The sequence below is a fragment of the Melospiza georgiana genome, chromosome 1 (genome assembly GCF_028018845.1).
Source record: "Melospiza georgiana isolate bMelGeo1 chromosome 1, bMelGeo1.pri, whole genome shotgun sequence".
Classification (NCBI taxonomy): domain Eukaryota; kingdom Metazoa; phylum Chordata; class Aves; order Passeriformes; family Passerellidae; genus Melospiza; species Melospiza georgiana.
In genome coordinates, this window is record NC_080430.1 from 98,987,326 (window position 1) to 99,004,467 (window position 17,142).

The following is a 17,142-nucleotide window of genomic DNA, read 5'->3' on the forward strand; positions in this document are numbered from 1 at the left end:
CTAACATTTTGTCTATTTCTTCTCTTAAGTTTTAATTCAACCATTTTCCTTTTCATGTGACCAAGTGCCAGAGGAGATACATACAGAGAATGGCTCCATGATCTCACCTCAAACACCTGTCCCTGTACTAGTCTATAAAAATGATAAGTAGTTTTTACAATGAATACCAGTCTTTAGCCCTGAATGAACTGAGGGAAACATATTCCATTACTCAAGAGAGAAAATTATCTGAATTTCCATCACATTCAAAATTTTACAGATGACACAAAACATTTTAGCTGTCAAAGTCAGAAGTCCTTTCAAAACATATGCACAAAATACAGGTTTTCAAGGCCTTGAACTTTGCCAAAACACGGCTAGGTTTCCACGGCAAAATCAGAATATACATAGCTGACACACAGACCATCATATCCTCTACTATAAACAATAACTAGAGCAGTTTAAAGCAAAGTTCTCCTGAGAGTGTTTTAAGAGACACTAGAAAGATTAAGTATATTTTTTCCACCACTCAAATAAACTCAGGAGAAGGCAAGACCAGTTTGACACAATGCACGAGCACAGAGTTATACCAAGAACTATAGTAGCAACTTTAGTGACATAAACTTCATAGGTCACAGAAAAGTCTGTGTTGGATGGAAACCCTGGAGATCATCTGGTCCATCTTGAGTGCAGGCTCTTCAATTAGGTTACAAAAGGCCTAGCCAAGCTAGGTCTTCAAGATTTCCAGTGTGGAAATACTGACCTCTCTGCTTAGCCTGCTCTCATGTTTAGTTGTTCTAAATATCAGTTGGCTATTCGTTTTTTATGCCTTGTATCAAGCTGATTTCCCCTGAAACAACCTCTGCCATTGCCTCTTGTCCTTCCCCTGAGAACACCTCAGCCACCCTATCAAAATTGGAAGGCTGTGATTAGATGCCCACAGGCCTTCTTTTCTCACTAGTGCAAATCTTGTTCCTTCAGTCTTGCCTCAGGTTCTCCAACCTCCAACTTCCTCACTGACGCTCTCTGGAGATTTCTTCCTGTCTTTAACAGAGCAGTGAGGGGACCAGAATCAGACACAATATTACAGGTCAGGCTCAGTGTGCTCTGAGTCCTCATGCTGCTGCCCATCCTCCTGCTGAGGTTTTCCAGGACATGGTTTGCTTCATTGCTGCCACACAGCTGCTCAGCTCACTGCCCAATGGGATCCTCAGGGCCTTTGCAGCAGAGCTGCACTCCAGACAATTAGTTCCCAGCCTCTTCTATGCTTTAGTAATCAGGCTGCAGGCACAGGACTTCTTGTTTAGCTTTCTAGAGGTCACAGAGCATCCAGCCCTGGAGATATTAAAAAAACAACTGGACATGGCCACGAGCAATGTGATCTGACTGACGCTGCTTTGAGCAGAGGATTGAACTAGATGGGTTCCACAGGTCCTGAATTGTTCTGTAGTCCGATAACATTTTACATTTGGTTTAACATTATATATTTTTTTACATTATATATTTTTTGTCCTCCAGCTGAAATGTTTAAACATTGCTCCCCTACCCAGTATAACTTTTTCCAAGTAATACATTCAGTCTTCCAGCTTCATTTAATACTTAATATAATGGGAATATATTATTCTATTTAAATAGCTGATTTGTAAGATCAGACTGTCCCTTTTGCTGCAAAACTGTACATACAAACTCAGCTATTACTACGAATTTTCTGTATTACACTGTACATGGCTCTTCATATAAGAACCACCCCTAACAAGTCTTGGTGTTGCTTTGTGTTACAAGTAAAGATTATCCTTAATTTTCCTACTATTATTTCCTTCCTTGATAATCAGATTCAGCCACTGATGCCACTTTTGAGGAATTCAACACCACATGTTGACACTTACTTAACCTGCGAATTTACACTTCAAATGAATACATTGTGACTTAAATGTTTAGATGGATGAATGGATACAGGAAGGGACTAGTAGGATCACTTATGCATTTTAGGTCCATATTTGTAGGATTTAAGGTCCTGTCAGCATGCTCAACTTGTAGATTTCTTCATTACATTGTTAAGGAAAGAAGATGTTATTGCCTTGATATAAACTTTGTAAAAAATTATTTTATTTGTTTGTATGCTGCCCTTTGATGTGCTCAGACTCTATTAACGGCTTTATTACCAGCACAGCTCCAATTATTCCTGCAATTTGCTTTCTGGTACACAGAATGCTAGCTTTGAACAACCATGTTGTTCAAATACTCCTATATTTTAAGAGGCATCTGATAATTACTGCAAATCTTTTTGTTTGGTGACAGAACTGTAGCTATTTTGCTAACAGTTATTCATTTAAATAGGGTTCATTTTAATTTCATTGGCTGAGTAATAGCAGCCTATGGAAGCAATGTCCTTCATAACCTTCCCATATCAGCCACATGATTTTGCTACAAGATATTACTTGAAAGTGGTGTAAACAAATATCTGAAGATAATTACATGTCAAAATGTGGAAAAATAGAGATATGATTTTCAGGAATATTTAGTTACCTCCGCTGTGGAAGACTTGGCAAAATACGGATGTAAAAACTACACAAAGTATGTTTGGGCACCTCTTTCAATCTCAAAGAGCAAAGAATTAAAAAAAAAAACTGTTAAATTTCTAATTATTTGCAGATAAAAAACTTAAAATATATTATTCAAAACTAACATAATCACACACACACACTCATTGAGATCATTAGAAAATACTACACTGAGATCAGTATTTTGAATTTTTTGAAAGAAGTTCTGGGAAAAAAAAATTACCATCATTAATAAGGGAAGAAGAGGGGAAGGAAAAAGTGTTCTAAATCTGGGGTGGTTTTCAAAACAAACAACATCTGTGAATGTGACCAGATCTTCATAAGGTATTCCTGTTTAGCTTTCATCAAATATGATTTTTTGAGTGAATTTAACTAGATGAGAAATTAAAGACTTATTGAGGAACTATAGATAACTAACTAATAGTAGAAGCAGAATGGTCAGCAGAGAAAAACCAGGCAGGTTTTAATTTGAGATTGTGAAAAACAGAGAACATAACAATTATACCAAGAAAAAAAAACTGCAGAAGGGGAATTCAAATATTTAAATTTATTGGTAAATCAAGTGTCTTAACATATCATAAAAAGCACAAGAATTAGGCCCAGCACATTACATTTTGGTGGCTGACCACCTTTTTTTTCCAGAACACCTTTACAGCTGAGAAACCACGCAATATTATGAGAAATAGTAGTAACATGCCAGATTGTAGAAGTCTGCAAGAAGGAAACTTGCACAACTTCTGCTTTGTAGTGAACATGAGCAACATAAGAATCTCAAATACTCCACAGCAAAGCAGAACTCTTGGGCTAAACTAGAATAAAAGTAGAGCAGCTCACATTTCTTTAGCAATAAGAATCTTTATTTAGGCAACTTGGCAATGACTAGAGAACATGAAGGAAAAAAACAAACCAGAACAACCCAAAGGCAACTAAGTGGAAATAATGAGAGAGAAGTTCTTATGATTATGATTATTATAGTATATATATAGCTACCATATACAAGCATTTTTATTTTTCATGTCAGGGCTGTAATTACATTTGAGAATTGTGGGAGCTAGCACCTATACGACTGTGGCAAAATTCAGTGGTTTTCAAAGCAATCAGGAAGTCACTTATCCTGAATAAGCACCTCATGATTTAAGGTCATCTCAGTTAGAGACCAGGAACTGTGCTGTAGAATAAATATCTCATTGCTCCTGCATTCTGTGTGTTACTGCACAAAGAGAACCTGTCCCATCCTTCCTCCAACCAAACAGGACTGTCTGAGTGTGCAAACATGCACACAGGAGACATTAATGCCAAGAAGTGTTCAAGATGCTGCTGCAGCTGGTACAAGAACTTGCTATAAATCACTGGAATTGCATTCCGCAAGTTTCTTCAGGACAATCGAACTATGAAATGAAATTGTAGGGTATCTACCATTGTGTGGCCCTGGTCACAAATTTAATCCAGTAAACTACAGTTAGAAGGCTACTGCTGTTCTTTTTCTTGATTATTATCTATTTTTGTGGACACATATTATATAATGTGCTTAACACCATCTGTCCCATACACATTTTTGAGTATCAGAAGTTGTTGCTAAAATGTTTTGCAATTTATTTCCTTTTGCACTTGCAGATTTATATAAAGCACATAATAATCGAGCATAATGACAGGAAAAACAAATAACATAAATCTAAAAACCTTACCCTACTTTAATCTTGCTAACTTAAAACTCAAAACCTTGGAGATAGCTGTTGTTTACACAATCTTAACAGAGCAATCTCTCATATTGGGAGGGATTAAATCAGTAAGTCTTGATCTCTATGCCAGATGTCAGCTATTTATTTATTTGAAGGGTAAGCACACTAACACTGACAGATTAAAGCTTGTCTTGCTCCAAGACAGCTACATCTTGTCAGGGACTGACCCAACCCCCAACACCTTCACTTCATATTAAGGCTGTTTAGCTTATAAGTGAAGAAGAAGCATGCATGAATGGAACTGGACATTTTGCAAGGAATGGAAGAATCCTTATCTGTTGATTCCCATTTTGGTATTTATGGATTACCATTAGTAATTCAGTTATATCATCCTTAAGTGGCATTTGGGCTCTTGAGTAATTCTGTTCTCTGTGTAGCTGGGCTTGAAGTACCCATGATCAAGTTTATAACACAAAGATATGTCTGCAGAACCCCTCCTCACATACCTACACCAGAGCATGTCACTTTTCTCTACAGTAAACCCCAATGTGAAAGTGTTCATTTCTACTCTCTTTCTTGCACATTTGCTTCATGCTCTGGGGTCTTTGGCAAGGTTTTTGATCCTGATGGGTCAGAATCTATAATGGTTAGTTGCTCTTCAAGCTCTACTTTGCTCTTTCTAATTCTGCTTTGACAATTAATTGGCCAACTGTGTAATGCTTTTCCTAGTTCATTTGGATACAGTCCAGGTTTGGACGTTTGATCTCTCATTTCTAGTAATCTTCATGTTGATTTGCTGCAATGCTCCTGAAAGCCACTCCAAATGGATTAAAGGCACTGGTACTGCCTGATCAGTATGTCTCCAAAGCATGAAAAATTCACTTTTAATATACCTTTTATCTTCTATTACAGAAGTAAAAAATCTTTTTTTATTTTTGTTTTAAGTTGGTAAAGCTGTGGTGTCTGTTTTTGGTCATTTCTGATAATGCAGGGGTGGCTACCCACCCTTGGCATGGATGCAGAGCTATTGCTATCTTGTCCCCTCTTTGGAGGGAGCAATGGGAGTCAACACAGCTGTTCTGCACAACCTCCACAATGAATGTTCAAGGGAAAACAGAACAGCAAAGCCATAAACTTACCTGAGCAAGACTGAAATGGTCTAAATTTACAGTAATGAGAAGTTTTAATTTGATGCCAGAAACTGCAAGGAACAGATGAGGTCACGTTTTGGCTAACAAATGTAATATGCACTGCTGCTGTTAGGAGGCACTTGTCTAGGACTAAGGTCATTACTGTTATTTATAGTAAGAAAATTACTAGCAAAAAAAACCAACACCAAAGCAATGCACAACAGCAATTTACAGAATTATAGAATAGCAAATAAACCCATAAATAGTATGGATACTTGGGAGGGGATGGAGGGGTGGGGAGGAAAATCAATTTTTTTAAGAGGACAGCTTTTTTACTCATTAATGACTATTTCTTTAGCATATGTAAACCAGAAAATCTCTATTTTTAATTATCTTAACTTTGTGTTACCAGTTCTGGGTTTTTTCCTTTGTTTAGCCCCTTCTATAAATCATATTGCCTAGTACACAAGTGTATTACATAAGTATAGGAAATATATATACACTCATCTTGGTCAGTTATTTTTAAGAGGAATTTCATTTGAGCCTCATTTCAAGCTCAAACATGGAAAAGTGGAGACCTTGATGAGTTACTTATTTTGGGGTACTGTTTGTCCTGAATATCGATTTGAACACAGATAAATCAAAGATATTAAGTTTTGGCATATTCCCACTTAACATGCAAAACTTTTCTTCTATATCTCTGCATAGAAAAGCAAAAAAAAAAAAAAATTGCGCAATACCATCTAACTCTGTGCTACTCCTAGGCCTTCTCCCAGGGTAACCCAGACAGATATGAAAGTCTGAAGGACAAAAGTTGCTAGAGAACCAGTGCAGTGTGAGTACCCCTCTACACCAACCTCTTCTAATACTTACAAAGAATTTATATAGGGGAAAGGATCTCAGGGTTGATATATACAGACTTATATGAATATTAGCAAATAAACAGAGCCTTTTGTCCCTTTATGCATGTTGTCTTTCATAAGGAGGCAGGCTTGCAACTTCTATTTTAATCTTTCTTTAAAAGTACTAAGTCTCAGTTCTTCAATATTTAATACTTTTTTCATTGATGCTCAGTTTTCAGAGTTAATCTTCAACTTTTTATACCATATAGCCTCTTTATATTTTGTGAGTGAGAAAGGAAATTGAGAATTTCAAGACAGGGCTAATAGTTTGCACTGACTAGAGATAAATATGCATATTGAACAACTTCAGAATATAATGAACCAATAAAGAGCTCTAGAAAAGAAAGAAAGAAAATCAGGGTATTTTCATCCAAGATCAACAATCAAATAACTATATTTGATCCTGTAACAACCTGCACTGTTCTCTCAATAGTCAAGCTTGACTATTCACAACCCATGCACATCTACTTCACTGCTATTTTATTTATCAGAATGGAGGCAAGTGAGGAGAACAATCACTATGAAAATAATATAATAAAATATCCTTGGGAAAAAAATCAAGCCAGAGAATAAGATTCTGGGTTTCTATTTTGTGATAATATACCTTCAGAAATGATTTCATGGCTTTATTTGAAAAATGGATATAATCCAAGTGAAGAGATACAATTCCTCTTTCTCTGCACCCAGAAACACATTATCCTTTTAAATAGGAAAGAGTATCCATTTCTTTTTCTTTTCTTCCTTTCCTCACAGAGGAGAAAAAGACGGGGAAAAACAGATAGCAAAGGGTAACACCCCTCCTTTCCATTTGCAAATGGTGACTCTTCCATCAATACTACAATATGCAGCTACATTGGTATCAACATTATTTTTCTAGCTTCTCAAATAATTTCTGCATGTCATATTCTTTTTCTACAATGATGACAGTTGAAAGGCAACATATACAGTCTTTCTGAGTCCTTCAACACATTGAGTATGCTATAGGCATAACAGGCTCAAAAAAGAATGAAAAGAAAACAACACAAAAAACTTCCCCAAAGCCTTGCAAAAGAGTTGTGGCTGCATCAGAAGCCCATGTTGGAGCAGGCTCCTGGCCTGTGGACACATGGAGAGAGGAACTTATGCCGGAGATGGCTAGCTGTGAGGACTTGTGTCCCCACAGGGGGACCCATGCTAGAGCAGTCTGGCTACTGGAACTGAAAGGGCAATTTGTAGTTTTATGGTAAAAACGTCACACCGGCCTTTGAGAGATCCAGGACTGCATTCACACTTTCTCACTGCTTGCTGTGTGGCCATTGCTTAAGTCATCCTTATGTTTCAACTTGACAGGTTTAATGGAATATCTAACATTGATATGTCATAAAGCCAACAGTGACTTGATAGAAGGCAATGGTACAAGCACAGATCCCCACCTTGTTTTAGGATTAGGCAGCATGAGGTCTACTGACAGACTTGGGGGGGCTGATAACAGTAACTTATGGGACAGAAAGAAGAACTCATGCTCAAATATCTTGCTTCCCATCACAGAAGTGTGAGTGACAGAGAAAGCAGGGAGTACCTCATTCAGCGAATCCTGACTTTTTACTGCTAAAAATGTTTTTGTTGACACAGCTTGTAAATCTTGAGTTCTAGGAAGAACCTTACACATTTGTCTCATAAAAACTGAGGCATTTAGCATTTCCAGAATTTGTGTAATACTTAGCTAACAATTATTGATTGAACATTTGAATAGGTAGCCAACTTTACACATTTCCAAACTATGACTCTTTAACTAAAAAACCATCATTTTGTCGCTTCAAATACATTGAGGGTTTTGTGCTCATCTGGAAAAAAAAACAGTGTGATATCTCACCTGCATCACTGAGACTTATGGATGTTTTACTCTGCTTTATTGCCAGGATTAGGTTTTCAGCAAGGCTAACACTGTATTGTTTGCAAACCAGACATAGCAAGAACACACTCTTCCCAAGGAAGAGTGGTAAACAGGCAATGCTTCAGTTCACAAGAGAGGCATTACTTACCTTGTGGAAGTTCCTGAAATATGCTGCCTTCTCGTCTGGAAATTTTTCTAGTCTCCTGGGTCCTTTACTGGAAGCCTTCTTGAAAACCAACCAACAACGCCTAAAAATCTGTGAACAAAATCAATGGATTCTATTAGTTTTTCTTTAAAGGCAGACAGTATTACAAATGCATTCAGTTACAAAACTGACTTAGGAAGGTCTTTTAAAATGACAGTGTTTTATCTTAAGAGTAAAATTTGCAGTTCAAAGAGAAGCTGATTAATGATAATCCTCTAGACTATATTATGCAAGTAAGAGATTAGATATCAATCTAGTTTTATAATCTATGACAGCAGTTTACTTCATTCTTCTCTCCAGTACTTGGACAGCTCAATAAACAATACCATATGCAATTTTATGTTATTAATTCAAGGATACATTGAAAAAAGTCCCAAACCCAATATCACCCAATGATTCCACTGGCCATACATGAAGAGCCTTAATTCAGTACAAATTCTACAAAATTTAATGACACAGCACAAGAAATACAGTACTGTTAAATTTGGATCAACCATACCTCCCATTACCAAAAAACTAAGTAATTAAAAACCCAAGGAAATTAGAGCAGGAAGTTTTCCCCTCAGTCTGCTGTCTAAACTGAATAGAAGCAGAAAATGTAGTGTCATTAAAATAATTAGGCTTAATTAACCATATTATGACATAATACTGCTGACACTATCCTGTTGCCACTATCTAAGATGAATGTTATCAGTCAAAGTAAGTGAATTCTTTTAAAACCCTACCATTGGGCTACAGTATCAATATGTTTAATTATGAAGACTTTTAGAAGAATACATGGTATATAATTAAATTCCCTGCCAGTACATGTATTGCAAAGTGTAGAATTTTCAGACTTTTTCTACTAAGGTTGTAAAGTGGCAACTGTACAACTGTGCTTTCTATCTCAGAAATTACTTCACCTATCCTGAGGGAAAGCAAAGACAATATCATATTTCCTGAAAAAAAAATGACATTACACTTTGGGACATCATAAACCATCTTTATTAGATAGTACTTTCTTCAAATAACATCTTGGCAGTGTTGCAACTTGACTTTACCAAAACTACAGCACTGCTCCCACAGCTATTCCTTGATTAAACATATTAGCTCAACACAATTTTGTGGTGTGAAAAGCTCCACACACAAAGATATAGAATATTCACACTATTTTGACCTTACTAAAAAACAACAGTACCAACTGTCTGAAAGGGGGATATTTATTTATTTAATAAAAGTGTCACTTTTAATAATACTTCTGGCTCTTCTGGGATCCTGGGTGTTTTTAGTCTATGTGTAGTTTCAGTTCATTTCTCTTCCTCTGAGGAAAGTCTTTTCCTATGAAGTGCTTTATCAAGGTGAACACAACTATCTTAATTTCAAATGTTTTCTTGATTCCCTAATTTTCATTATATGCCTTTAATGTCTTACAGTCCTCAAAAAATTCTCTTTAGAAAAGCCAGACCAACCCAAGTCCTCATCTTGGTGGTGGGTTTTAGCATGGTCATGGAATCTGCATTTTGCAGATGACCTGAATTTTTGACAGCTGGTGACAATGAAACTGATAATTTGTGTTGAGTAACAGAAGGTTTTCAAAGGTTGGTGGACGGTTTTGTTTGGTTGGTTTTTTTTCTTTGTTTGTTCATGGTTTTTGAAATATATTTTTATATGTGTATATATGGGAGAGTCATATTTTGTTGCAAGGAGAAGTATCAGTTAGATCCAGTACATTAGAAATACTCCTAAAAAAAAGTAAACTATACATCCTAGTCATGGAGTCAGATCTCTCCCTGTGAGGATGAGAACATTGTCTAGATCAAAGGTCATCTAATGCATACTCCAAAGCACTTCCCTTAGTGACAAATGAGCAGGTTCAGACAAATGATGGCTTCAGTCTTTTTGTCACTGGATATCAATTTGGGACACTGTGAAAGTGAGTTTGAGGTTTTGTAGATAAGTTGATGAAATTCTAGAGGAACGGTTTGACCTCCTTATTACTGGGAACTGCTATCAAATACCAGGGTTTGATGTTAGTTGTCTTTAAGGATGCTCATCAGCCTTCTCACACATTACAGAACCGAGATGAATTCAAAGGCTTCAGCACACAGATTGCAGGAATGAACAGCCTTTGCTTTTAGAGAACACTGAATAGCAAGAGGAGAGAAACACAAGTTTGTCCTTTAGACTGCAATTGGTTCAATTTATTGGCATCTGTTTTTTCCAGACCTTTAAGAAGAGGAGAGATCTGAAGAATGAAAAGGCCCAAAGAGGACTCCTGATATTCTATGTACTTATGCCAAGATACATCCTTGCATTTGGATTTTATTTTTGCAACCTAATTTTTAAACTGGTATAAACATGTACAGTTCCATTGCATTTCAGCAGCATTTTACCTTATTATGCCAACAGACACTTTGTATCTTAGTGCTTGAAAAAGCATTAGCATATGAATTTACCTATAAATATGAATAAATAGGTGCAGATGTGAGCACACAGCAAACAAACATTTGCCTTTCATAAGGCACCTCATTGTTATACAGAAGCCTACTCAATTATTCACGAACTGTGAGATACTCTTTTATCCCTGGCCTACTTTAGGATGCCATTGGCTGTAATCAAAACTTCTGAAAGACTTCTAAAGTCCTCAGATAATTGGGTAAGCCATTGTGAGAGAAATCAGCATCAGCCCTTCCAGAACTGAGAGAATTAGAACCACTTGCTGTGTTGTCTCCATAATACTCAGTATTTCCTGTGAGACTGTTTTCCACATGTGCTTATTGAAGAAATGCCAAATATTTGATCATTTAATCAGGGTTACATCCTCGGATGAGTTCTCAACTATTCAACAAATATGATTTTAAAATTTTGTATCAAGGGCTAACAACACAAAGTCTGCCCCATGCTATTGCATTTTTTACTGGAGAAATTCAGGAAGATGGCATTAAGTACATGCTGGATTTAGGTTTTCTTTTATTATTGTATCAGTTAGAAAAAACTTGTTCATTACAATCTTGAGAAGGACTCTATTGAAATTACCTGCAGAGCCTTACACATAGCTGAACCTCTTTAAACAACATCCTTTCTATCTCAGTTTTACAAGATGGGCAAAGCACAAAAAAAAATATTCTTCCAGATTCTATTACCCAGGATGTTGTGCAATTACGTATCAGTAAGCCATGGCAATAACTCAGCACACTTGTGGTCTGGTGAGAACTGATTAGGTTGCCCCTTGTGATAGCACATGGGAATGATTTTGATTACAATGTACGAGCTCGAAGGGGAGAGGAGCCTCTGTCCTCACAATGGACCCTGAGCAGCCTCATCTTGTTACTGAGAGGATTCCAGAACCTGGAACAACATTACCTTATCACTCTCCCCTCAAATGATTTCTGAAATCTTTCCAGTCAGAAATTTGACTTCTAATGCTGATACATTTCTATTAATCTTCAGAGATCCTTTCTTTAATATTCTACTTGAAACACTACAACAGATCAATTACTTAGGAAATCTGTGCATAATCTTATTTTGATACTTTTTCTTCTGCTTAATATAGTACACAGCTCAGCTCACATTTGCAGCATGATCATATTTTTTAATATTCTTGACTAATATATGCAAAAATTTGGCCTCTGAATGGGCCATTACTTTTCATGATCACATCATACAATTCTGTGTTATTCTGCCATGGCTGTTCATAACAAATCCATTAAAATATATATTGCAGGAAACCCACTGGCTATTTATTTTTCAGAAAGAAGGAAATATTTTCCTCTTTTCTAAAATAATTTAAAATAATTGGTTTATAGTGGAAATGTTATGTATGATTTTCAATTTTCCAGATATTTCTAAGGCTTTTTCCTAGCGATTTACAATAAATGCTTTTGAGATTCACATTTCTTTCTATCCACAGCTGTAGCAAATAAAGTTTTCCCAGTCATCACTAATATTTAGAAAAGGGACTTTTACTGACAACTTTCTACACATTACTTCAGAAATTTCACACTCAAACAACCCAACAGAAAACAGAAACAACAAAAAAAATCCCCAATGCTTTTTTTTAAATAAAGTCACAACACTATAAGCTTTTTTTCCAAATCACTTTAGATGCTGTGCAATCTCTCTGCACCTATCCAAAGGACAGTACAAATGGCAGCTTTCTTGGGTATATTGGAAAACCATCTAATTTTCTGCCACTAGCTGTAGAAACATTTGTCTCGAGAGAGAAACAGCAATGAGTCAGCTCCTAATTACTAACAGAAACCATCACTGACCAGGACAGGCACTGAAGCATCACTCATGGAGCTTTTTGCTGCCATAACCTATCAAATTTTCTCCCAGGAAGACAACAACATAATAATATTCCGTTCAGCATTTACATCTCATTATCTGCAGGAAAGGCTAGTTGATTTCTCATCCCTGACTTGCCATGTGCATTCTCTCCTGTTTGACAAGACAACATCTGCAGTATATGCATTAAAAACACCAGAATATGAATGTGTTCATGTTTACCTGACTAGTTATCTCCATTAAAAATGAATATTTCTATGGGGTATGTGAGAGAAATGCAGTTTGCTGAGAGATTAAAAAATGTAGTCACAACTTAAAAATATGGCATTCATAATGAGAAAAATAAAAATAGTTGTCACAGTAAAGTCATATTTAACCACTGTTTTGACACCCACCATTTCTTGATTCTGTGCATAATTTGGCTAAGGGAAAGGAGACAAGAGGTGACACCTTACTGCTTCAGTGAAACTACACTTGTCACACATTCAAGTAAAACTTAGGAGAAAATGAAACAGTTATTATCTATAAAAAGGCCCAGGAGGAAAATGGGGATCTATACCTCAGCCCAAAGAACAAGTTACAGGATCTAAGCTATTGCTGAGTCAATTCAACAGAACAGAAAAAGCCTGAGCTACAAACCAAAACAGCTCATGGTTGCAATCCACTTACCTGAGCTACCAACATTTGAACAGCTCTGATTTTGCTGTCTACCTTTTTGACAATAGAAATGAAATACAGTTCCCAGTGCACTAATTGGGTGCATTTTGGGTGGCAAATTTGGATTCCTATGAAGAAGCAAGAGAGGCAGGAGCACCGCTGCAGAGCACTGAGCTCCCGAATTAGCACAGAGGGTGCAGAGTGGCAGGGAATTGAGGCCAGCTCCTGCTCCTTTACACACTGCTGGGAACTCTCCTTTCTCCCAGCAGCAGGGCAGAGATACACCACAGCCATCTGATATCCAGCACCCAAACAGGAGGGGCCAAATGGATCCATTGCTGTGCTCAGAAGCAAGAGCTTACCTGCTCCTGCAAGCAGTTCTGGGATGTGGGGCTGAGACTTTACCACAAGACACAATAAGCCTGGGTAGTTTCAATTTTTAGTTGCAATTTTTTTTTGAGTCAAACTCTCCACCTCCTCTTGGCTACTTCAACATATTTTCTTCAAATGTTACCAAACTATCTATCACAAAGCAACCACAGTAAAAGAAAAGCTGTTTAAGCTGTCAAGTCAGGATTAAAGAAATCCCACAAATATATACCAGAAAAAAAGACTAGTAGTGTTTCCAATGAGAAATACTGTCTGAAGGTATGCTGTGAATGCTATCCAGCAGGGAAACATTCCTCATATATGATAACCTTGCATATACCCTTGAGCTTCATTTCATCATCCAAATTACAGAGAAAGGTTAAACTTCTAGTTTACAGAGCTTGGGGCATGACCTTCTGCAACAATACAAGTAGGTGTTCGATAATTTTAGTATCATAGTTCAAATCCTAAAATTTCTGATAGCACTTTTTATTACTAATATTTTGCACATTGCAAATCTGCTGGCATTTAAAGTTAGGAATTGAAGAAATAAAGAAACATCTGCTACAAACTGTTTCATCTAAGATTAGATCAATCCTTGTGGGCTTGATTGCAGTCTGACAATTAGGATGGTTAGAGAGAGATGATTAGGGACAATTCACCCAGTTATAGTATACACACGTCATCTTCTTGCTGCCATAACATGCCATTATAGATTCATATAGATGCTTATAATATACTATAATTTATGGTGTTATAGTCACAGGCTATACATGTAATCTATAAAAGGATTTATTTTATTATTAGGGATTTATGTGAAATCAAAGTACACCATAGCAATTTTCCAACTATTCCTCCACTAGCTAAACTACTCTGTGCATCATGCAAACATTTTAGTTATGGAATCTGAGGGCTTTTTATTTTTATGTGCTTAAAAGAGAGCAGAGGATACATATCTGAACAGATCTGCACTTTGTATTCCCGAGAAAAGTGTTAAATGACTCCATCAATCCTTAAGCACCCCTAGCTTAAAACCTCACCACTGTTGCTTTGTTCTGAAGAACCATCAGAGCAATTCAGGGGCAGAAGGACAGCCTACACAAATAACACACTCTGACTCCACAGCAGTCTGCAGGTCAGCAGAATTTATAACTTACATCTGAATGGATCTTACGGTTACTTAAAAAAATCAGTTCTAGTAGCCATTTATTTTGGCTTTCTGCATCTCTGACTCAGTTTTGGCAAGACTAACTGCAGTGATCCTTTTGGAGGAAAACTAATACTGCTCACTTCATGTTTGGCCTCTGAGTTGATGACAAAAAAATGTCCTCAAAACCAGAAGAAAAAAAATTTAGTTTCAAGGGTTGTAGCACACATCCAGCAGAAAAATCCCAGAGCTTGCGATATTTTTTTAAGAAATTATTATGCTCAAGAAATGTCAAGCATTTCACTGAGCTTAAGCTGAATGTGCAGCACCTGCTTAGGAATAATTATGTACCCATGTATGTTGATATCTCCTCCTACACGTACTTTTCTCAATGTAATCAGAAAAAAATACCAGCAGAGAAAGTTATGGTTTTGCAATATTTTAATATTAAGTTTGAGTAAGTTCTCAAACTGAACTGGAGTAGTTACCTTCCTTAACTCATCTGAAGGTTGTTTTTTTTAGTGGAAATCTCACTTTAAAAAAATGTTTTACCTAATTAGTTACAAGTAAACATGCCCACTTGAATTTTAAAAATCACAAAGAATGGCTTGATATACTGCAATACAAAGCAATATTTAGAGAAGAAAACTAGGATTCCTTTATTTTTACTACTCTAAATACATATACAAATAATAGAAATATCACTATCTTTCTTCCACTGATGAGCTTATTAAGCTGAAACATGGTATGTTTTACACATATTTTGTAGACAATCATCACTTCTTGAAAAAATTAAAGGTATTTATTGTACCACCAAGGGAACATAATGCTGAGAAACAAACAAGTTATTGAGATAGAACTCTTATTTATGTCTCTTGAAAACAAAATTCAGACTATTACACACAAATTGAAATAACACACACTGAAAGATGGTATCGATCACCTCAGATCCTCAGTGCTTTATGTTAGGAAGGGATTTGTGAAAGTAAGTGTTAAAAAATCAAACACGTGCAACTGAGTACCTTAAAATGAAGCAGAGCTTCAGAATAAAATAGAATCACAGACATCTGTTCTATACTACCAAGGGGGAAAAACTCAAATAATTTTTACAGCTCCAATTTAGAGGGTTACAAGCTCAAATTTATCTTCAGAATCCAAAATTATTCCTCAGGTTTACATCAGCTAGATTTTCTAACACATCATGGAATTGTAGAGCAGCTTGGGTTGGAAGGGACCTTAAAGATCACCTAATTCCAACCCACTCCTCACACACACCCCATGGGGGCAGGGACCCCTCCAACCAGACCAGCTTTCTCAAAGCACTGTCCAACCCGGCACTGAACACCTCCAGGGATGGAGCACCCACAACGCTTCTGTCATCGTGCCTCACCATCCTCACAATAAAGAATTTCTTCCTAATATCTAATCTAAACCTACTCTCTTTCAGTTTAAAGCCACTGCCCCTTGTCCTATCATTGCATGTCCTTGTAAGAAGTCCTGCTCCGTCTCTCTTGAAGGCCCTCTTGAACTCTTTAGGTACTGGAAGGTTCTCTAAGAGTCTCCCCAGAACCGTCTCTCCTTCAGGCTGAGTAACCTGAACTCTCAGCCTGTCTTCATAGGAGGGTGCTCCAGCCCTCTGATCATTTATATTTTCTCTATATTATTGCAGAGAAACTCTGCAATAACTTAGCAAAGGCATCAAAGTGCTCAGGATGCTGTTGTTTTCACTGGTAAAATAAGTGAAAAATTTGCTTTGCATGGGATTTAACATAGCTGAGCACAGCACTAAGTCTGAAGCATTTTTTGTAAAGAAAAAACGACGAGAGCTGACTGTTAGCACCACTGTATATTTATGTAGGAGTATAATTTCTAACAGCAATTGATCCTTAGAGAAGAATAGGAAAGTTAGAGCCTTTTATTCTTTGGCACATTTTGTCATTTCAGCATATCTTTAGAAAACCTTGCAAACCCAGCCTCACTGATGTAAATAGGTGAAAGCTCACTGAAATTTGTAAATGACTCTAATAAATGCCTGGTCACTCCCCCTGGCATGAAGTGTGCGCATCATGTTTATACAGGGAGACTAAAGAATATACAAATTCCAGTGTAGAAGAAAAGCTCTTCAAACATATTTTGATACACTGTACCACAGAACAGGAACATATTTTAAAAATGGCATTTATCTATGGCATATTCAATAAACCTGTGAAATACCAGGTTGCATGACTCAGTTGTGTTGGTTTCCTACAAACCAAATTCATCTTTTTTTTTTTTTTTAATGTAGTTAGATATTCCACTTTGAATCTGCTTTAAGTACTGTGACATGGTCACTAGATTTTATGGAGAAATTAATCTTAGAGAGAAAATAAGGTGT

At 36.7% G+C, this 17,142-nt stretch overlaps 1 protein-coding gene across 1 annotated transcript in view; it reads right to left on the reverse strand.

The window, feature by feature from the left end:
* Positions 1-17,142, reverse strand: part of DOK6 (docking protein 6) — a 251,710-nt gene that overhangs the window by 150,656 nt on the left and 83,912 nt on the right. Inside the window, exon 2 of the mRNA XM_058020153.1 lies at positions 8,273-8,380. Within this exon, the coding sequence (XP_057876136.1) occupies positions 8,273-8,380 (108 nt within the window). The remainder of the gene's footprint in view (positions 1-8,272; positions 8,381-17,142) is intronic.